Below are 22,725 nucleotides of genomic sequence, written 5' to 3'. Positions count from 1 at the left end.
CGGTCCTTGGTATTAATGAACTTGTTTAGCTTCAGGGCGTCTTAGAATTGTAGATTCTGTCCCCCAGGACGGCCCTTCGGAGGTCTTCTCTTCCATCCAAGGCTCGCCTCTGTTCTCTGGGATGGAGCCTCCACAGTCTTGCTCCCCGACCCAGTCCTGGGGTCTCCCCGGGAAGCTCCTGAAAAACCTGCCCCTCCTCCTGCCCCTTGCTGCCCCTCCTCCTGCCCTAGCCGTCCCTGTGTAGGATTCCTCCGCTCCTGCTCCTTTTAGTCTAGAGAAGGGTGGGACAGCTGGCTCGAGGTCTTCGAGCGAAGGCAGCCGTGGGAGGGAGCCTCCCCCGCCCGGGCAATCCCTGGACAGGCTTTGCGCGCGGCATTGGAAACTAATCAGCCAGACTGTTCACGAGATAATCCGGCTGAATGTTCACACCCGAACCAGGGAACCAGGTTATGTGGCACCTCCCCGGGGTGAGGAGAGCGGGCAGCACTTACTCACTCGCCCCTCAGCTTCGTTAACTCGAGCGTGTCCTGGACTCACCCCGACCGTGGGAAGGCGCTCCTTACTCCCTGTGCACTGCCAGCGCCTGTGCGCCCAGGGTGCAGCGGGGGAGCCCCGACTCGGCTTCTGTTGGCGTGGGGCCAGGTGGCCTGGGGAGGGACAGGAGAAGAGGAGGCGGCAGCAGGCAAGGGGCGGGCGCGTCCGGACGGAGCTGAGCCGCGATGGAATAAGCGGAATAAGCCTGTCCGGCGAGCGCAGCCGCGGGGCAGTCGTGTTTCCTGTCCTATGTGCTCGCACCATGGCCACCCCGGGGCCGCACGGTGAGTCTCCTCTGCTGGGGTCCCAGGTCCTGGGCATCTGGCAAGTTGTGGGAGGGAGAAGGCCTGGGGATGAAGGAGATGGCATCCTCACTCCTGTGCTTTGGATTGGTGACCCCCAGTGAACCTGGATGGGATGATGCTGAGAGCTGATCCCTTTTCCCCCAGAGCAGGGAAGCTGAAGGACAAGTGAGCAATTGCGGGCACATTTGTTTTTTATCAAGGGGAGAGAAGGTAGGACAGGAGGCAGAGCATTGGGGCGGCGGCTTGTTGGTGATGGCTTACAGCTTCCTACCTCTGCGATTTTGCCTCTCCTTGTTACAAGTCCTTGGATGTTTGGCTTAGCATGTCTGAGGGCAAGCAAACTGGAGTTTAGTTCAGAAACAGTCTGCTGAGGACAGAGGTTCAGATTCACCCCCAGCAACTTTGACTTTGGCATCCCTGCGCTGTGCTCAGTTTTAGGAAGTCACCTCTGGCTCCTGCCCACACCTGCCCTCCAGAAGGGCGGATGGCAGCAGTTGCACGTCAGGCGCAGGGAAACACAGACACGTCTTTCCCAGGGGCTCTTCCTTGAGGAAAAGCAATTGTGGCGGAGTTTGGGGAGGAGGACGTTATTCTGCTGCACCTCCCAAATTATACTGAGCACACAGGTGTGTTTGGGAGGGAGAGACCTTGCCCAGAACAGGGATTTTGTTGGGTGTTTTGTTTCTGGTGGTTCTTGAGAGAGGCATGAAATGGGAAGGTGCCCCCTCCATTGGCATGAGCAATGAGCTGAAGGGACTGGAAGGTAGGTGTCAGTCACAGTCCTGAGACCTTGTGAGCAGGTGTGGAGAGATATGCCCAGGGACCATGTGGACCCTGGTCCAGGACAGAAGCTTTCATTGAGCAAAGTTGGCTCTAAGCCCAATGGCAAGTGGCAAGTGGAGGGAGAATCATAGACATGGTGGGGGCTCTCCCAGAGGACTATGAGACTCTTGGCCCCTCCAATTGCCTGGACTTTATTCTTGAGACTTGACATGAGAACCCTCGCCCAGCTGTCTGCTGTCACCCTGCCCCAGCTGCCGGGCATCCAGGACCCATTTGCTTCTCTCTCTGTGTCTTGCCAGGCACCCATCATTCTGGGAGCGAAGGACCCCATGTGGTCCTTCCCAGGAGCCTCTTCTGCTCTCTGAGTTGCCTCTATGTAGGAACCTGGGCCAGTGTGCTGGCTGATTGAAGAGGCTGAGTGAGGGGTGGGGTGAGTTCCTAACACCAGCCTCAGGTTCTGGTCCAGTTTCTATGTGTACCTTCTCTGCCATTTTCCATTGTGGGGCAAGGCTAGACAGCCAGAGGCGTTGGGGCCTAAAGTGGAGCTTGTCTTTCATTTTCTGTAGCGAGGACCTGATTTTCTGGAAATCCACCCATCCTGTGGACCCTTCTGTTGGCTGAGAGAAGCTTGTCCCACCCTATGCATGGCGTTCCTAGATCACATGTAGAACAGAAATTTGACAGCTAGAGATGAGCGTCTTGCCTCTAGTTACAAAATAGAATCAGTCTCTATTTGTAATTAGGTGATTAGGGAAGGCCTCTCTGAGGAGATGAGTTGGGGCAGAGATTGTACTAAATGAAGGAACAAACCGTGCCGCTATCTGCAGAATGATCTAGCAAAGCCAATAGAGGTGGAAGACCCCTGGTAGGAATGTGCTTGGGCTGTCCAAAAACAGTGGGGAAGCCAAAGGCCTGGAGTAGAGTGAGCAAGGAGAGCGGTGATGACGCAGAGTCTTGCATCTCAGGCCACGGCACGTGTCGTTGGCATTCAAAGGGGAAGGGGAGACTAGTGTTTATCAAGCATCTACTGTGTACCAGACACTGTGCTGGGCGCTTTGGCTCACAACAACTTTGGAGGTCAGTATTAAGTCCACTTCATTGGAGAGGAACCTGAGGTTCAGAGAGGTTAAGAAATATGCCTGTGACGTTGTGTTAACCACCGAATAGTCACAGAAGCAGTAAGTCAGAATTCAAACTTGTTTTACCCACCACCTCACCTTGTTGCTTTTGCTCTGTTCACAAGAAGCCGTTAGAAGGAAGTGTAGATGCCAGCACATTGGGGTGGGAAATGTGGGGACAATGGGGGCCTTAAGGGGGATCTTAATTTTGCAAGGCTGTTAGGTAAATGCTGAGGTCAGAGTCCAGGCAAGGCTGTGCCTTGACAATATTCCCAATCTGGAGTCATCATGGTTAGTTTATTTAGTGGGATCAAGTGCAAGAAGGCTGGTTGTCATCACCAAGCTCCCAAGGAAATGTGCCACTGTGATCTGCACTGGGGACATGCCCTAATGTGCATAGATTACCTCAGTTCCACATCTAGGATTGGGACACTTGGGAAACTGACTTAGTGACCACAGTGGGCAGACGAATTGCCCAGTGTCTTTGTGGGCTCTAGCAAACCTTGCTCATCATCATTTCTGTTGATCTGGATACTACGCACCTGTTAAGTGCGGCTCCAATCGGTTGAGAGGACATCTATTGAGCCTGACTGTATGCCATGTAACTGTGCTGGAGTTACAGAGCCCCAGCTCCCTGTACAACGGCACACACCTCCCTGTCAAGACCTTACATTCTAGACTCTTGGTAGCCTAGGATGATCTTCATACTTTAGCAGCCGCAGCCACTGTTGTGGGACATGGGAAGGAGGAGGCGGGGTCAAGCATGGTCTTGTTCAGACCACACCAGTAAAATTAGCTCCATTCATACTGCAGGTATTTCAAGATGTACTAGAGGTCTTTGGTTTCTATTGACAATCCTGCTCTTTCTCCAAAAACTTCAAGGAAATAACTTTTAAGTCTGTCTGACTGACCACTCTCCTTCTAGGTTAACTTCTGCTGAAACTACTAAAGAATTGCAATGCTCACAATTAGCTGGTGTCAGATCCTCCCTTTGTTTAGCAAACACAAGTATAAAGCATACTACCCTCGCATCTTCTGACTGTTCACTGACAAACGGGTAATTCCTACTTTCTGGCAGTCACTGATGGTTGTTATGCATCATAAGCTAATTAAAAATAGCTTTTTTTAAAAAAATAAAAAAGTAATAATACACATCCATTGTGAAAAAAATTTAATGATAAATAAATAATAAAAGTAAAAGCTACCTGTTTTTAGTACTTTGGTAATTATTCTTTGCCATAATTCCTTTTTAACTCATTTTGCTTTTTGCCTGTATCCGATAAATATTTCTATTTCTATTTATTATTTATTAATCATCAAACAATTTACAAAAAAGAAAACCTAGATAAAATAAAACTTAATGCAAGGATAAATTAACAAATGTCGAATAATGAAGGATTGGGGCATATTGTCATATTGCAAAACCTAGGCTAAGAATAGCTACTGTAATTGAGCAAAACCTACCTATGAGCATCTTGACAGGCAGTCCAGAAAAGAGACAATAAGTTACCTTGTCTCATTGTCTAATAAAAGGGGACTAATTTATCAACACTGAACTTTAAGAAGAAAGTCACAGTGATGTTGGTGATATTTATAAGACATTGCCCAGCATAATGAGCTATAGTTTCATTAGTAGGTTTTTAGAAAGAGTACTGTTTATCACATGGGCATTTATTATACTGTTTCTGATTTTTTTTAAAAAAGAGATATTTCCGCTTTATTTTTTTCTAGTCCATTCCACCCTATTGTATTAAAAAAATGCTATTTGCAAACCGTTAGGTAACTAACTATTGGGTTAAACTTCTAAGTGGGAAAGTAGTGGCATATAGCATGCAGAAAACTCAATGGTTAGTCATCCATTTAGACCAGTGGCTCTCAACCTCAACTATGTAAGAAATGGATATGAGACCCTCCATCGGGAGCAGTTCTTATCCGAGTGTCCATCTGTTATCATTTCCCGCCAGTCTGAAGAGCATCCTTTTGCATTTCTTGAAATGCAGTTCTGCTGGTGACAGATTCTCTCAGCTTGTGTTTTTACAGAAAATGTCTTTATTTCACCCTTATTTTTGAAGGATGCTTTCACTGGATATAGAATAATGGGTTGAGAGTTTTGTTTCCTTTCATCACTCTAGCTGTCACTATGTTGGTCTCCACTGTTTTGATGAGAAGTCAGCCTTAATTCATATTTGTATTTTATTCATTACTTTATTTGTGTATAATATCTTTTTAATCCGGTAGCTTTCAAGATTTCATTTTTAATTTTGGCTTTCAGCAGTTTGACTATGATATGTCTAGGTGCGATTTTCTTTGTATTTTTCTTACTCAAGTTTGCTGACCTTCTTGAACCTGGAAGTTATTGTATTTTATCAAATGTAAGGATGAAAATGGCCACTATTTCTTCAATTATTTTTCTGCTGTATTTTCATTCACTTCTTTTTCTGGAACTCCAACCATGTGTATGTCATGCTGTTTGATGCTGTCCCACTGGCTCCTGTGCCTCTGTTAACACTTTTTTCCGATCTGTGGTCCTCTGATCTCTAGATTGGATAATTTCTATTCATCTGTCTTTAACTCCACTGATCCTTTCTCTGTCTTCTCCAGTTTGCTGTAAAGCTCATCCAGTGAATTTTCTTTTTAGTTATTGTAATTTTCAGTTCAAGGAATTTTGTTGTTTTAAAAAAATAACAGCTTTATGGAGATACAATCACGTACCATAAAATTCACCCTTTAAAAGTGTACAATTCAGTGGTTTTTAATGTATTCAGAGTTGTGCAAACCATCACCACTATCTAATTTTAGAATATTTTCATCATCCTAAAAAGAAATCTCATACTCATTGGCTGTCATTCACCTTTCCTCCCTCTCTCTAACTCCTGGCAACTACTAATCTACTTTCTGTCTCCATGGATTTGCCTATTCTGAATACTTTATATAAGTGGAACCATACACTATGTGGCATTTGTGTCTGAATTCTTTCAGTTAGCATAATATTTTCAACATTTGGCCCTATTGTAACATGTGTCGGTACTTCATTTCTTTTTATGGCTGAATAATATTCCCTTGTATGGATATACCACATTTGGCTTATCTATTTATAAGTTGATGGACATTTGGATTTCCACTTGTTGGCTACTCTGAATAATGCTGCTATGAACTTTCAAGTAGAAGTCTTTGTGTGTACGGTCACGCACTGCATAACAATGTTTTGGTCAATGACGGACCACATATATGATGGTGGTCCCATAAGATTATAATGGAGCCTAGGTGTGTAGTAGGCTAATATCTTCCAGGTTTGTGTAAGTACACTCTATGAGATTCACATAATGATGACGTTGCCTAATGGTGTGTATCTCAGAATGTATCCCTGTCATTAAGCAATGATGACAGTAGATATGTTTTCATTTCTCTTGGTTATATACCTAGGAGTGGAATTGTTGGGTCATACGGAAACTCTGTGTTTAACTTTTTCAGGAACTGCCAGACTATTTTCCAAAGTGACTGTGCCATTTTACATTTCTGCCAGCAGTGTATGAGGGTTTTAATTTCTCTACATCCTCACCATCCTAGTGGGTGTAAAATGGATCTCATTGTGGTTTTGATTTGCATTTTCCTCACAACTAATGATTTTGAACATCTTTTCACGTGCTTGTTGGCCATCTATCTAACTTCTTTGGAGAAATGTCTATTCAGATCCTTTGCTCATTTTTAAATTAGGTTATTTGTCTTTTTATTGTTGAGTTGTAAAAGTTCTTTATATACTCTGTTTATCTGGCATATGACTTACAAGTATTTTCCCCCATTCTGTATGTTCATTTTATTAATGGTGTCTTTTGAATCACTTTTCAATTTTGAGGAAGCCCATTTGTCTATTTTTTCCTTGATTGCTTGTGTTTTTGGTATAAAAGCTTAGAAACCATCACTTAACCCAAGGCTCTAAAGATTAGCTCCTATGTTGTCTTCTAATAGTTTTACAGTTTTAGCTGTCGCATTTAGGTCTATGACCCTTTTTGAAATAGTTAATTTTGTGTGGTATGAGGAAAGGGCCCAGCTGCATTATTCTGCATGGGATATCCATTTGTCCCAGCACCACTTCCCCGTTTCCTTCCCCATTTCTTGGTACCTTTGTTGAAATTCAAGGGCTTCTTTCTGGAATCCCAATTCTACCGATTGATCTATATGTCTATATGTCTGTCCACAAGACAAGCCGGTACCACAAGAGCTTTGTAGTAGGTTTTGAATCAGGAAGGATGAGGATAGTAACATTTGTAGTTTCTATTTCTCTGCACAGCTTCCCTATCTTTTACACATTAGATCATGCTTATCTTTGCTTATTAGAACATATTTATGTTAGCTTCTTTAAAGTCTTTGTTTGCTAAACCCTACATCTGGGCTCTCTTGAGATCAAGTTTGTGTGTGTGTGTGATCAAGCCCTGTTTATTTTAGGAGCATAGACTACAGAACTAGGAAGGAGTGATGAGAACAAGATACCAGTCTGTTGACAGGGCCAGATCCAGCACAGGCTCTGTCTGTGTGTGTGATCAAGGCCAGCTCAGCAGCCTCACCAGCCTCTTGCTGTGAGGACAGCCTGGGTGTGAATCTTCCATGAGGGTGGGGCTGGGGTGAATTGGCTTCCGATCCCTCTGGACCAGGTGCAAAAGGCCAGAGGGCTGAGGTCAGTTTTTACTGCTTCTGTTCTGTCTTTTATGGGTCACTTATTCCTGTTTCTTTGCATGTCTAGTAAGTTTTGATGGCAAAATGGATGTTGTACATGATGCAACATTATCTTCCTCTCAAGAAGGTTAAGAAAAATTTTTTAAAAATTCCAGCAGGCAGTTCAATTACTGGCTGATCACTTTGGGCTTATCTAGGTTTGATTTTCTCCTTTGTTAGAGTATATTTGTGGAAAATCCAAGGTATTTCCCAAGATTCTCTAACTTGGCAAGCTTCAACCTCTCAACTCTGTCTCCCCTATTGATCTTTTCAGGGGTTGGCCTTCGGAACTTTTAGGGACAGTCTGGAGTAAACTTTTCTCCAGTGTGTGGTTCTTACTCCTGAAATGAGGCCCCCGGTGTCTCAGCTGGATGTCTGCAGCATTAGGACATGTTCACGAGGTCTTGCCACTCAGATGGGATGAAGATTCAACACTTCCCCGTCCTGTTCGACCCCAGCATCTCTGTTCAGATCTCAGTGTTGTGGCAGCCTCTCTCTGGTGGGCCTCGTATATCTTAGTCTATGCCCGTGAAGACTTGCTCTCAGCCAAGGACTCAAGAAGAATCCCCAGAGAGCTCTGGGGCCCTTCCTTTGGGCAGATTCCTCCTCTCTTGTGCTCCACCCCATAACTTCCAGCTGTTTTAGCCACTCCAGATCTTGATCTCTGCCTCCTCGATTCAGTGGGATCTCCTTGCTTTAGTTGGATCCCAGCTCCCTGAACCCCAGTCCATAACTTGTCCCGATGGGGCTACGCTGGTGAGTTCCTGTTCTCTAGGGTGATGCAGATCCGTGCTGATGGTTGTTCAGTGCCTGAAAATGGTTGATCCATATATTTTGTCCTGTTTTTATTTGTTTGTGGAAGAATATCTACCCCAGTACCAGTTATTTTAACATTACTGGAAGCAGAAGTCCTTGTCAACAGGCTTTTAATCAAAAAGTATTTTGTTAGCAAACAGTTCTAGATGTGAGCCGTTGGCAAGGGCCAGAAATGACAGGACCCTCTAATGTTAATTCAAAAGTGATCCTCACGATTTAGAAGAGAGTGAAATTGTTTTATTTATTTACTTTTAATGGGAAGCTAAGAAACCTTAATCTTGCCTTGATGGAGAGTTAGACTACGGGACTACCTGCAGACAAGCCCCAAACTTTTCTTTAAAGACAACTTACTTATTGTTCAAAAATACTTGGACTCCATGTAATCAAAGCTCCAGAATTCTACAAAGCGTAGAAGAGGAGACTTTGCCCAGAAAGCCCTTTCTGTTCATCTTTTCAGCATCTCGATGTCCCATCCCCTCTTTCACTGAGCACCTGCTTTGTGTCCGGCTGCAGTAAGGGTCAAAGGTGGCGTCCAGTCTCTACCTTTGAGTGTCTCTCCTCACTCGTGGTGTGCAGAAGTGTGAGGGGGTTGTTAAAATCTCAGGTTGGGAAAAGTTTGGGAAAGACTGTGTTGAGCAAGGCTCTGAAGTATGGGTATTTGACATGGATGGTATCTCAGTGGACTGACTTACTCCACTTGTAAACGGAATTATTTATTATCATCCACATCGATAGTGAAGGGTACTATATTGGTTAGGGTAATGCTCAGCTAGCTGCTCTAATGAATAGACTAAAGAATAAATAATGAGCAAAACACAGCAACAGTTCACTTCCTCCTAAAATAATAGTCCTGGGTGGGTGAACAAGTTGGCGGGGTGGCTCTTTTCCATGTGGCTTTTCCGGACCTAGGATGATGGAGGTTCAGCCAATTTCAGTTATGACTTCCAAGGTGGCCCTGAGAGTTTCCATTCCAATTATTTGAAAGGAGAAAAGAGCATGGGGGAGCACGCAGGAGCATGCGTGAAAGGTTTCTGTGGGTCAGTCCTAGAAATAGCACATATCACTCTGTTCACATTCCTCTGGCTGGAACTCCGTCTCATGGCCGTATCTAACTGCAGGGAGGCTGGGAAATTTGATCTAGCGTGTGTTCAGGAAGAAGAAGAGAACATGGATTTTGGTAAGCAGCTAGTAGTCTCTGTCATAGGGGCCTATCAAAAATGGTAAGTTTGGTGTGGCATATTCATGTTTATTTTACAGTATTAAAGTTACAGATTTATGCATTTGTCTCCCCAAGTAGGTTCTGAGATCTTCAAGTTTCACCACCCAGGACAAGACAGGGTATGTGGTAAATACTTATTAGATGGTTTTGAATGAATGAATTAATTAATAGTGAGCTGGTGTGACAGTAGTTGGCTAACAGATTCAGTTGCTTCTTTTTAAGAAAATATTTTAAAAAATTGTTCCTTTAAATTTTTATTAAAATTTTCTGCCTAGTATGAGTTAGAGAAAGCAGGTGAAGACATTGTGAGTTTTCCTTTTACTGTGAACGTCATACCTCACCTGTCCTTGAAACCCAAGGAATTTGTCTCTTTGGGACACTAGGTATGAATTTGATTTCTCCTCAGGGGAACTCAATCTTTTTCAGAATTTAAGTACATATCCTTATGAAATGAATATATTAGGTTAAGGGAAAGACAAAAAGAGAAATTTTAAAAATAATATACGAACTAAAGATACAGTTGCACATTGAAAAAATCTTTCTTATAATAAAAATTTCATTATGAAAGATTTAAACAAGGTATTTAGTTATGAGAGTTGGCTATGATCCTCTGAATTTAGGTGAAATGATGAAATCCTACCTGAGGGTCATCTTTTTAAAAAGTTGCTTTTTAAATGCGTGCTGTGTTATGGTGGTCTTATAAACTTAACTTGAGGCTCCTCCTGGAGTGTCACATGTCTATGCTGTCGATTTAGAGGAAGATGTTTGCCTTCCTCTTTGCTGTGGCAGGTAGACGTGCCTCCAGCTCATCTGTGAACTGTATCACATCATTTAGGCACAAGTTAACTCCATTTAATGACACTTAGCATTTGAATTTATTTGGATTGTGTAGAACCCATTCCTATCCCATCTGACTCTCAAGCTGGTACCATGATCAAGGCTCTAAAGTATGCTTTAGAAGTCAGGGAGCCAAACTGAAGCTGTGAAAGGGGAGGGTCCTACCCCGGGTTGAGGCACACACAACTTCTGTAGCCAGTGGGCCAAAGTGTGCTCATGGATTGCCAAGCATGGTAGCTGTTCTTTCTTCTCCAGTGACAGACTTCCCTGGCTTCTGGGGTCATGCAGCACCCAAGGTTTTGACATCCAGGGAAAGGCAGGTCTCTAGTTCTAAATATTTACCTTCACTGTGCTAAGCAGCCCTTTGTTTTGTTTGTCCTAAGCTTCCCTTGTTCAACTTTCAGGTCGTGCTTCTTCTTTTTAATATTTCAAGACTTTGTGCTAGGTCTGAGATCACGTTTTTGATTCTGTTAGTGGTGCTGTAGACCAGTGATCTTAACCCTGGTGGCACAGTAGAGCACCCCAGACTAACGAAGTCCAAATCTCGAGGTGGAGCCCAGATGTCACTATTTTAAGCTTCTTAGGTGATTCCAGGGTGCATCTGGGGTTGAGAATCACCCTGTGTCCCCATTTGTGGTCACTTTCCCAATTGCTGAATCCTAATATTTTAAGTCTGGCTTCCCATCTCCTCCTCCCCACAGAGTTGCTCTTGTGTGCTTCTGTTTCTCCTTCTCCAGAACTACTTCTTCTAGTTCTGTCCTTTGGAAAGTGGTGATCAAAACTTCACTGATAGTCAAATGAGGACACATCTGGTTTTAAGTAAGAGTAATCTGGGTTTGGCTAGGCCACAGCAGCCTGGTAGAGGTGAAGTTATGAGAAATTAAAACATGTGTCTCTCAAGCTTTTCCCTAACTAGTTATTATGGGATCTCCAGTCTCCCTTAGAGTCCCACTCAGTAATTATCAGAGTCCCTTGGGGTGTCTCAAGTGTGCTCATGAACAGTTCTCCAAGATTCTACATGGTGTTACCATCTCAGCTGATGCTTGCTGTTGAGACTTCCCTTTTTCCAAGCTGTGGGAAGGCACTTGCCCCACTCCCAAGGCTGAGTATGTGCCAGTCCCCATGCTCAGGGCTAAGGATATAGTGGTGAACAAGATAGGCACTATTCTGTTCTTTGAGGAGACCTCAGCCCAGCAGATGAAGCTTGCTGTCTGTATGATATGAATTTACTCATATCAGTTAACAACACTGTAAGGGAGAAGATTTCTGAGCAATTTCCTGTAGACTATAAATGTGTTTGAGATATTTTATAAAATTCTCAGGTTCATCCATATCCATCACATCGGCTGAATCCTATAATCCTCAGCATCTCATCCAGATCTGAAGACCTCAACAGCCTAAGATGGAGAGCTATGAGTGGAAGAGCTGTTTTAGGCTTTAACCTCAGACCCAGTCCATTTTGGGCAACAGAAATCTTTTTCACCTTCTTTGGAGAGATGGGAATAAGAAAGAGATCATCAATCTTGTTTACACCCGGGAGGAAGAGAAGGGTCAGAGATGGAAGATGTTTATGGGCGGTGGAGGAGGATGAGGGACATTGCGGGAACCCACTAAGAATTCACAGAAGAGTCAATCGACCTCATTAAAGTGTGTGAGTGTGTGTGTGTGTGTTGTGTTGTGTTTTGTATAGAAGGGCTGGGGGAAGGATTGCATTTTGCTCACCATTGCATCATCACTCTCTTTCGTGTCAAAGTACTTGCAAAACAGGTTGTAATTAACTAGCTAATGGAACAGTTTTGACCAATTATATTGTGGACTGGCTACTTTCTTGTGGTATTTATATGAGGCAGGGACAATAGTACCTTAATCTCACCAGCTGTACTCCAAACCACAGTGTGGAATGGGCTGCCGATGAGAAGGTTTCACTTGGGCCACTCATTCAAGGCCCAATCTGTGGACTTTGTCTTTGAGAGAAGCACTTCCTGAAATGAATTTCTTATTCTTTTCTTTTCCTTGGTCTTCACTTTGAGGATCTTGGGTCTGAGCATTGACTATAAATACTATTTGTAAAAAGGGCTTTTTAAAGGGGTGAAGGATGTCAAGAATGTCCAGTCAGGAAGGGACTTATCAAGCTGTCTTGGTTGTCCCTCTTCCCTCTGCATAGGATAGCTTAGTGGTTAAAAGTGTGGACTGTGAGTACACCACTTACTAGCTGGTGACCGTGGGCAACTTACTTGACCTCTCTATGTCTTAGTTTCTTCCAGTCAGTAAAATGGAGACAATAGTACCTACCTCGTAGGGTTATCATGAAAATTAAGTGGGTTGATACAGGTAAAGTGCTTAGAACAATGCCTAGCACATATAAGGTGTCAGCGATTAGTGTTGTAGTTGTTGTTATGATTAGGGCAAGTCTGTGTTCAGTTCAGAGGGGAATCTCTTCTGTTTCAAAATTCCCTTATAAGAATGGGTTTTCTAATTCTCTACATCATTACCTCAAAATGTTTATTAAGCCTCTATTGCATCCAGAGTCCTATGCTAGGAATACAAAGATAAAAGGCAAATCTTCTGGACTTCCCTAAGTGGTTAGGGAAGGCTGGTGTAGGGGTAGGACTTTAGCTGATGGAACTTAGACAAGTGGAGAGAACATTCCAAGCAGGGTGACTGCATGAACAAAGGCACGGTGTGAGAATAAATTTGGAGACGTGTTTGGTTAAAGAGAAATGTTCTTATCTGATGGAGGGATTAGGCAGCCGAGACATATAACAGCCAGATATGGGAGTCTTGGAATGCCAAGTTTTTTGTAAGCCTCAAGACAGTGGAGGTTTTTGAGCAGCAGGGTGACCAGTGAAATAAAAGTTTTATTAAAGGTCACCTGTAGCAGCAAAGAAGTTAGGGATCCATCCATCCATCCAATCATCCATCCATCTATTCACCCATCCATCCATCCATCCACCCATCCTTCCTTCCCCTGACACCCCATTTGTCCTCACTATAGCCGGGGTGATCTTCCTAATGTAATTCTAGTCATGTTGCTCTCCCACTTAAAATTTTTTGTTATTATAACTTGTGAACCCTGCATGTTAACAGAGTGGGATTGGGGGTGGATATAGGATTGAGGAGAGATGTTTAGGGTCGAAAGGGAGAACAATTCCAAAGACAAAAGACAAGAAAAAATCAGGTCTCCTTCTGGAAGCTGCAGGTGGGTGAGTCTTTCTAGAGAGGGTCTGTGTGTGACTGTGAGTGGAGAGTGACTAGCAGGAGATGATTGATACTGGGAAGATGGATAGGAAAGATGGTAAAGGGCCTTGTAAGTCATGTTAAAAAGTGAGTGGTGTAAATCAGAAGAGTCCTTTCTATACCTCTCAAATCTCACCACACAGTCCTCACTTATTGGGACTATGTGGATGGAAAAGGAGGAGAAGGAGTGAGGCAGTCCCTGCTCTCAGGAGGCTGACAATCTGAAACAGCCAAGCTTGGCAGCTGATTGCAAAGGACAATGCAAATGATTGTCTTTCTTCCTGGAATCTCCTATCCTCTCTTGACCATTGAAAGATGCATGCTTATCTTTTCTAGATGCACCTCAAAACTCAAGTGCTCTGGGAGGCCTTTCCTGATATCTTTAAGCAGATATGAGGCCTTCTGCTTCTGTAGGTCTTTGTTCACACTCCAACTTTATCTCCTCTCATTCCTAAGATTATCTCCTTATTAGTCCCTCTTCCTTCTTTATTAGTCTACCTTCCTTGTGAGCTCCCAGGGGTTGGTGGAAAGGACCAAGTTCTGTTTAACTTTATATTTCCAATGTATTATACAATGCCTGGGAAGGTAAATGGCTCTGGCATGAATGAGTGGAGATGTGAAAGAATATATCTATATCTATATCTATATCTATATCTATATCTATATATATGTATATAGACACACACACACTCCCCTCTTCCCCACGAAGAATGTCCAGTTGTGCTTGGAGCACGGCACGATGGTGTGTGCAATGAGGGAGGGGCCAGGAGGGGTAGGGCTGGCCATGTGGGTATTGGGAGATGAAGCAGTTCAGAAAGGTGGGCAGAGGCCAGATAGTGAAAGGCCCTGTAAGCTATACTAGACAATTTGGTCTTCGTCCTAAGAAGAGTGGGAAGCCACTGGGTGGGAGTAACTTGGTCAGATTGTTTGAAAATGGTAACGCTGGCTGCAGTGTGAACTCAGGATCGGAGGGGAGCAAGACTGGCAGCAGGGAGGCCAGCTAGCTCTTATCCAGGTACAAGGTGAGGGTGCAAATTGTGGCAGTGTCGTCATCAGGAAGGGGACGTTTGAGCCTCAGGGGTGAGAAGGCTGTTTTTGAGCCAAGGCTACAAGAAGAGCAGAGCTGAGGACACAGGTTTGCAAATAGTCCTTTTTGTGTGGATGGAACTGGAGGGTCATCCTTCTGTTACTCTGGCCACATGCAGAGGCTGAGAAAGGTGCTGTTCAGCAGGACTGTAGGTAAGGGGTGGGGTGATGAGCAGGGCCACTGGGTCTAAATTTCAAGTTTTGTGCCTCAAATTTTGACTGTTGTCCTGGGTCAGATTCATGCAGGAAAGTAAGATGAGACCTCAGCATAAATGTTGACCCTAACTGAAATGTAATCCATCCATCCTAGGATGCTTGGGGAGGGTCCAGAGTGAGCACCTTCAAAATCTTAAGTGCCCAGGTCTCTCTGAGGCTTCCAAGAGGGCCTGCCTGGCAGTAGGCCCATCCATGCCTGGGGTCCTGTTCTTGGCTTCAGAGAGTGTGGGCGCTCTGTCTTCTGGCAGGACAGTCCTGGCTTGTTTGGTTTTGCCAGAAGTGGTGGCCTTGAAAAGCTGGTGACAGAGGCTAGCATATTATTCAGGGCACTTCACACTTCACCTGCCTGTGGTTACTTATGAGACGGTAGTAAAACCATGAGGGAAACTTCGAGGAGGCCCCGAGGCAGGATTTGATAATTATCTCTTGCATTTTCCATAGCTCTTGTACTTCCACGGGTTTTTAATCTTTTTTCTTACCGTATCATTACTCTCACCCTATGAGGAAAAACTACCATAATGACACCCTTCCCAGAATCATGGAAATCATAACAAAGCTCAGAGAAAATATATTATTTTACCCAAATTGTGGCAATGTTAAAACTAGACGCCAAGGCTCAGTGTGGCTGAGCTCACTCCTGGCTCAGTTTGGGGCTTGCCTTGTGGCCCAGAGTACCTATGGCCAGTCCTGGGGGGTGCAGAGTGGGGAGGAGACATCAGTCAGTGGACCCCAGTGCTTCTCAGGTGGGGGTAGACCCCACCCTGTGCCACACCCATGTAGTCCCAAATGACCCCGTGGCTTTTATTGATTCTCTTGTTAGCAGCCTGACAAAGACTGTCAACTGTGGCCTTGGACCACTCAGACAGGCTGCAGGTGCCTCCAAACAGCTGAGCAAGACCAGAATGCCCTTCCTCCCTTCATGTGCTCCCCATCCTCAAAAAGTGCAGCCTCCCTCCCCATCAAGTGCCCCTAAGGCTCCACTATGCCTCAAGGTCCCCACAAATGGAGCAAATAAGAACATTCAGAAAGTCTCTAGATTCAAAGAGATGCACAATGGGGATGAGGGCAAGAATAAGGTTGGAGGACCTTATATGGACCACCAATCAGTTTGCGGTAAAGATTTTAAATTCTAGCAGTGGGGAGCCATTGAAGGGCTTTGATTGGGAGGATGGAATAATGTGTGGAATACTAATAATCACTCTGAGGGTGGAGGAGGAGAATGGATTAGGGGGCAGACGAGGATGTGGACAGGTGCTGCCGCCAAGGTGGGGCTGCCCTCTGTCCATGCTCAGTGGGAGGCCTCTGGTTGTCTCATCTGGTCACACTTTGACTAGGTGAGCAGGGTTCGCCTTTCCCCCCACCCTATTGCTCTAGAAGGCTATGAGGGTCTGGACAGTTGGAAGATAGTCTAGTCATATATGGGATGGTCAGGTGGGGTTGTCATTTGGGAGTCCAGACAAAGGCTTGGGGCATAGAAGGAGTCACTTTGACTAGACAATCAATGGGCTGCCATCAATGGGTTATCTTTACTCAGAGACACTAGACAGTAAATGCTGCTCCTTGAGCCCCACTCTCTCTGGCTACTGGCTGACCAGTGAAGTACACTAGATGAAGCTCAAAGGCATTCCTATGACCTCCTTACATATGTCCCTGTGGCCCCACACCTCCACCTAGCCCTCCATGTACCGCCTCATCTTGTGGAACTTCAGTCGTATCTGGGATAGAAGGAAATTAGCTTTGCTAGTAGTATCTGAATGTTCCTGTCACACCTTGATTGGCAGGTTTTTGAAACAAGAATGAACTACATTTGATTTTCTGGGTCTAATGACCCAAATAGGAGGAGCCCACAGCCAGATGAAGAAGTGTGTTCTAGCCAGAAAGAAGAACATACACAAGATCCTGGGCTGGGAGGGAGTATGGGGCATTGAAGACCCTGAAAGCAGAACAGTATGACTGGAACTCAGGGATCCAGCAGGACATGAGAGAGAAGAGGCGGAGATGTAGGCAGACCAGATTATGCAGGGTCTCACAGCCCGAGGGCGGTGGGAAGCACATGAGGGTGTCATGGCCAGATTGACATTTTGAAAGGACCACCTGACTGTGGAGAACAGTGAAGGGGAGCAGGGATGGGAACAGGGGGCTTTGGGAGGCTATTGGAGTGATCCGGGTGAGTGAGGAGGCAGCTTGGACTAGCGCGGTAGTCATGAAGGTGGTGAATTTGGGAGATGGATTTGGGAGATAATTCAGGGGTAAAATTCTTGGGATTGGTGACAAATTGGACATGCGGTCTGAGGGAAGAAGGCTGTCTGTAGATTTCTGGTTTGTGGACTGAGCGTACTGTGGCAGTGTCCATAGCACTGGGGAACACTGAAAAAGAATCATGTTGTGGAGAAGATTGTAAGTTTGGTTTTGGACATGCTGGTTTTGAGGGGCTCTGAAGCATCCAGGTGGGGATGCCAGGTGGGCAGGCGAATGTATGACCTGGTGGCTAGAGGAAAGTCATGGTTAAAGGTAAGATTTTGAGAGCCATGAGCATGTAGGTGATAATTAAAGCCATGGGAGTGGATGAGAGTGCCCAGGGAAAGAGTTAGAGTGTAGAGAAGAGGCTCCAGCTCCAAGGCTTGTGAAAATCCATCTAATGGATCGAGAGATAGGTAAGCCATGCCACTGTCTCATGGCAGCCATAACCCACGAGGGTAGCCATTTCACGAACACTAGGCATCTGTTGTTCAAGGCAGCATGTGCCAAGAGGCAAGTGAATGGTCAATGAAGGAAACATGATTTCCAAATAACACATTCTGTAGGCTGTGTCTGAAGGCCTTTACTTCTGATCAACCTCAAGTCACCTCTTCTCAGCTTCTTAGGGGATTCCCTTGTAGCGTGTTCACCTGCCCTATCCTTCTTGATGGCCAGGCTTTACCATATTGCCCCTTAGCTTTCATCTCATGGCTTAACCCAGATTTTTCGGGTCGCTCCACATCTGTGTCATTAGTACCTAGTATGTCTTTCTGCAGCCGAAGGATGAACCATATGCTGTGCTCTAATCATTGGTTGGGGGAGAGAGTGGGCATGAAAGCAGGGCCCCAGGCAGCCATGATCTATGTGTCAGAGGGCAAGCAGAGGGAGCAGCCAGGATGGCTAGTGGGGCCCTGGAGGCCAGCCTCAAACCCTAGGTGGCACCTTTGGGGGCTGGTGGCTCCTGGATAGTGGTTTGACTAAAGCTTTGGGCTAACTCTGAATTGGGGCTACCCCAAGTCACAATTGTGAAAGCAAATATAGCTGTCAAGGAAGGGCCGACCTTGAGCGGGCATCACTTTATCATCTGCCCACTTACGTATCAGGATGGTCTTGGCCTTTTTAGACATGCATCTGGAAGTTTCAGGCCTTCCTGTTTTCAGGCATGAGGCACAAGGGGAGAGGGATGAGGAAAGACTAGGGATGAAGGAAGGAAGCCCCTTCCTTGATATCCCCAGCTGGAGGCCCCCCTGTTGCACCACCAGCATGCATGCCCACTCCTGGCCTTCTACATTCTGTCCCCAGGGAGTGCCTTCCAGAAGCCACCCACCACAATATAGAAATAAATTGTGAAAGCTTTACTCTGGTGGTCATAATCGTGTTTCTTGCATGTCAGCTCTGTCTTCGTAAAGAGATGCTAAGTCTCTCAAGGCAGGGATCAGACGTTCTCGGCTTACTGAAACTGTTCAGCAGAGAGCTGGGTGCAGAAGGGGCTCCATGACCTGGCAACTGACCAGAAGCTTTTCAAGAGACCAAGAAGAGCTGCCTTTTGTTCATTCCTTCATTCCTTCATTCAGCAGGGGCTAAGGGCTGAGCTGGATGTACAAGGTGTGATTTCTGCTCACAGGGAGCTTAAAATGAAAATACTAAGAATAATTATAATAACCACCTGTTATTGCATGGCCATAGGCTAATGACTGTTCTTGTTCTCATTCCCACTACAATCTTGCAAGGTTGGGATTCTCCTCACTTGTGGTTGGAGAAACAGGCTCAGGGAGGTCTCAGGACGGGCGAGTGGCAGGGCTGAGGTCCGAGTCCAGGTGCCCTGGGCTGGGCTGCTCTCCTTGAAAGAGTGTTTCTCCAAGGTGGGAATACATTGAGTCTGACCAGCCTTGAGACCCGTCTGGGGCTTTGGTGTAAAGCAGAGTTGGAGTGTTCAACCTCTCAGGCTCCTTCAGTTGAACGTTCTGCAGTTCCATCACCCACGGGGTTCCTTTCCCTCCAGGGGTGATGCTGGAAGTTTTCCGAAATCGCACTGTGCTCCTGCTGTGGGTTGTTGCGGAGGCGGCAGGTGCACGGGGACCCTCAAGGGCCCTGGAGGCAGCCCTTTTGTCAGAGGATGCCCCTGCCGTCAGCGTTCCCACCGTCTGTCTGTCCTTGGTTCTCCTCGAGGGGCGTGGGGGCCGGCGTGGGGGCCAGCTGGTCTGGCTGCCCCAGGAGAGGCCCCAAAGCCTAAGCCTTTGGCATTAATTCAAGGTGTCTCTTCAGGCACTGCCCCATCCATCCTGGCTCGTCTGACACCACCCCCTCCTCTTGTCTGGAGATTATAAGAGATTATGACAGCCATTGTCCGAAGGAGCTCCGCTGGTGGCTCCAGACTCCGTGTTTGTGCGCATGCGCAAGCGAGTGCACACATGTTTAGAGGGGCAGGCCCTCCCGCCCCCCACCGTCTCCCACTTCCTTCTACACTTTCCCCTCTCCTGTGGCCAGTGTGACCCTGGCTAACTACAGCTGTGACGACTGAGAGGAGGCAGCTGTGAGGAGACGTGGCCGTTTTCCTGGGCCACCCTGTGTCAGTCCCTCAGTGCCTCAGTCTCCCCGTCTCGGTTTCCCATCACCTGAAGCTGCTTTGCCTCCGTTGTCTTTTGTCTTTCCCTCTTGCAGATATCCCCCTGCTGCCCGGCTCCCCACGCCGGCTGAGCCCTCGGGCAGTGGCCAGAGGGGGCCAGGGCCCCAAACATGGACAGCAAAACCTCAAGGTGCCGGGTCCCCGGGCCCCGGGGCTGCCGGGCAGTTCCAACCAAGATTCTGAGCAGCTCTTCGGTGGAGGGAGCTCCCACAGCTGCTCTGTGAGTACTAGGGTGGGGGTTGACCCACCCTGTTGGGGGCCCCCCAAGGGAGCCTCTCCAATGGGGACCCTTCACTTGGGGAGCAGGTGTGTGTGTGTGTGTGTGTGTGTGTGTAAGAGAGAGAGAGAGAGGAAGAGAGAGAGAGAGAGAGAGAGAGAGAGAGAGAGGCCCAGGGTTTTTGTTAGGGCCTTTTCCTCTCCTTTCTCTCCAAGTTGTGACAGCACAGTGTCTCTGCATCACTGGAGCCTTCTGGGCAGAGGAAGCTCAGGGAAGGAGGAGGTGCGCCAGGCCAGGTGATCCCACCTGTTGGTCTGCAGACCGCCTGGCTCCCCTCCCACAGGTCTGAGGAACCAAACCTCTGCTGTGGTGGCTCTGAGGCTCTCCCCTGTGCCTGGTGTGTCAGCTGGTTGCCCAGGTGACCTCTCAGGTGGCTGCAGAGGCAGCTGGGTATCAAACCAGTAATAAACAGGGAAACACCCAAAGGGGGAGGCAGGTCCCTCCCCTGCTCAGCCTCATTCTGTCTCCTCCTCTTCTCTCACCCTTCCGTCTCTGGGAGTGGATGAGAGCAGGAGGCTCTGGCAGTTTCCTCACCAGTGACTGGAGAGGAGGTGGAGGAGGAGGATGTGGGGCTCTGAGGGGTGTAGTGTGTAGTGAATCCTGGTGGGGTGGGAGGTGGGGGTGAGCCAGGTGACAAGAATTGGCCTTTGTTCCAATGGATCCAGAGCACCTGCCAGTGAGTATTCTGTGTGTGTAAATATGCATGTGTTTTCAGGCAGGCCTGCAGATCTGCAAGGAGGTGGATGTGTGTGGGTGTGCCACAGTGCATGCGGAGGGCTGCGTGTGTGTCTGAGTGCACTTGGTGTATGTGTGCACAGATGGGTGTGTGTGCAGGAGTGCTGGTACAGAGTCTTGGTAGGTGACTGTGTGTGCCTGTGTAGGAGTGGGCATGGGGCTCTGTGTGTGGAGCCAGGCAGTGTGGATGTGCAGGGGTTTGCTGCTGTGTGTGCAGTCTGTGTGTATCAGCATACGTGTGTACATGGATGCTGGAGTGGGATGCCCAGTCCATGGGTGGGTGGGTGGAGGGCTGTGTGGGTGGGGGGCGGCAGATGGCCTTGGGCTGGGACCTCTGGCCCTGAGGGGCTTGCTTCCTAGTCCATCTACTTGGGCCCAGAGCACAAGGTCAGCCCCCTCTGTCTCTCACCCATTCCTCCCAGACCTCACCATCCCTGACCTCTTCTTTCTGGCCAGGTCATCAACAACTACCTGGATGCCAATGAGCCAGTGTCCTCGGAGGCCCGCCTGAGCCGCATGCACTTCCATGACAACCAGAGGAAGGTCGACTACGTGCTCGCCTACCATTACCGGAAACGTGGTGCGCACCCCAGCCACGGCTCCCCCGGCCACTCACTGGCTATCGTCTCCAATGGGGAGACAGGCAAGGAGCCCCATGCTGGGGGCCCTGGCGACATTGAGCTGGGCCCGCTCGATGCCCTGGAGGAGGAGAGGAAGGAGCAGCGGGAGGAGTTTGAGCACAATCTGATGGAGGCCGGGCTGGAGCTGGAGAAGGACTTGGAGGTGAGGTTGGGCAGGCGCCAAGGGCTGCAGGTTGGGATGGCCCTGAAGGCTGGGCTCCTGGTGATCGGCATCACCAGCAGGGAGCCTCGGCTTTGTTCTGGCAGGTGGCATGTTTTTTTCTGGGGGGCAAACCAGATTTTCTTGCCTGAGGAATTGAGGCAGAGTCTTGGTATAGCTAGAGTCTCCGTCTAGGTGATCTCAGGTAGTGGGGGATGGGTGCCCCAATCTGTTCTAGGGGAGTTGGCCTAGTTAGAACCTGAAGGCAAGACGTTTCTTCCTGGCTCCCCATCCTGTGGCCTTCTCCTTGATGGTTTCCTTGGGATGAAGACCTGGTTTGCCCGTTGAACTTGGGATCAAAATTCCTCTGTAGAGGATCTACTTCACTAAGGAATGTGCTTGCCTGGGGCTCCCTGAGGCAGATGATTGTTTCGGAACTGAACACCGGACATATTTTATCAACTTGTGAGCTATATATAGTCTCACCTCTAGTCAGTAGCCAGCCTAAGGAAATCCATTTATCTGTATATCCATCCATCCATCCATCCATTTATTCATTCAGCTATGCACCCATGTCTCCATACCACAGTGATCCTTTAAAAATGACCTACCCTCACCGTCCCCTCCAAACTCATCTTCTACCCCTCTACCCTCCTGCATCTGCTCCAGCCCACTGGCCTTATCTTGGTTGTGGTTGGTCACCTTCACTTCAGGGCCTTTGCACTGGTTGTCCCTCTGCCTCAGGCACCCTTCTTGTGCATGCTCAGTCTCTCACTTCAGACCTCTGCTCAAGTGTTACCCTCTTCCGGACATCTTCCCAACCATCCTAGCTAAAATATCCCCTCCTCTATCACTCTATTCCTTGACCCCACTTTGCTTTTCTTCATCACTCTTAGCACTGCTGCCTGAAATAGCATGATTGATTGATTTGATTTGATCTGTGCCCTCACCAGTTCCATGAAGGCAGGGGTCTTGTTTGGTTCACCACTGTGTTCCCAGCACCTAGGACAGAGTTTAAACAATAAAGTAGTAGGTACCTTAACAAGTGTTAGTTGAATAAACTCATGACATCCCTGAGTCTCAGGTTTCTCATCTGCAAAATAATAAATGCCCTGTTAGATTGTACTTTTATATGCGCCATCATCAGACGGGGCAAGGAAAACATCCAGCACAATGTCTGGTACACAGTAGGTGCCCTATAAGTGCTC

The 22,725-nt window shown here is 47.1% G+C and overlaps 1 protein-coding gene across 3 annotated transcripts in view; it reads left to right on the top strand.

The window, feature by feature from the left end:
• The first annotated feature begins 490 nt into the window (after positions 1 to 490).
• ANO2 (anoctamin 2) overlaps positions 491 to 22,725 on the top strand; it is a 334,494-nt gene continuing 312,259 nt past the window's right edge. For 2 of the 3 annotated variants that reach the window (XM_070494502.1, XM_070494503.1), the window contains exons 1-3: positions 9,346 to 9,443; positions 19,761 to 19,945; positions 21,194 to 21,520. In XM_070494502.1, coding sequence (XP_070350603.1) covers positions 9,365 to 9,443; positions 19,761 to 19,945; positions 21,194 to 21,520 — 591 coding nt within the window. In that variant the 5' untranslated portion in view covers positions 9,346 to 9,364. Of the gene's footprint in view, positions 819 to 9,345; positions 9,444 to 19,760; positions 19,946 to 21,193; positions 21,521 to 22,725 lie in introns of those variants that run through there. The other variant, XM_070494504.1, reaches the window with a different exon arrangement.

Source organism: Equus asinus, chromosome 22, assembly GCF_041296235.1.
Source record: "Equus asinus isolate D_3611 breed Donkey chromosome 22, EquAss-T2T_v2, whole genome shotgun sequence".
NCBI classification, from domain to species: Eukaryota; Metazoa; Chordata; class Mammalia; order Perissodactyla; family Equidae; genus Equus; species Equus asinus.
This window is presented reverse-complemented; position numbering and strand designations above follow the sequence as displayed.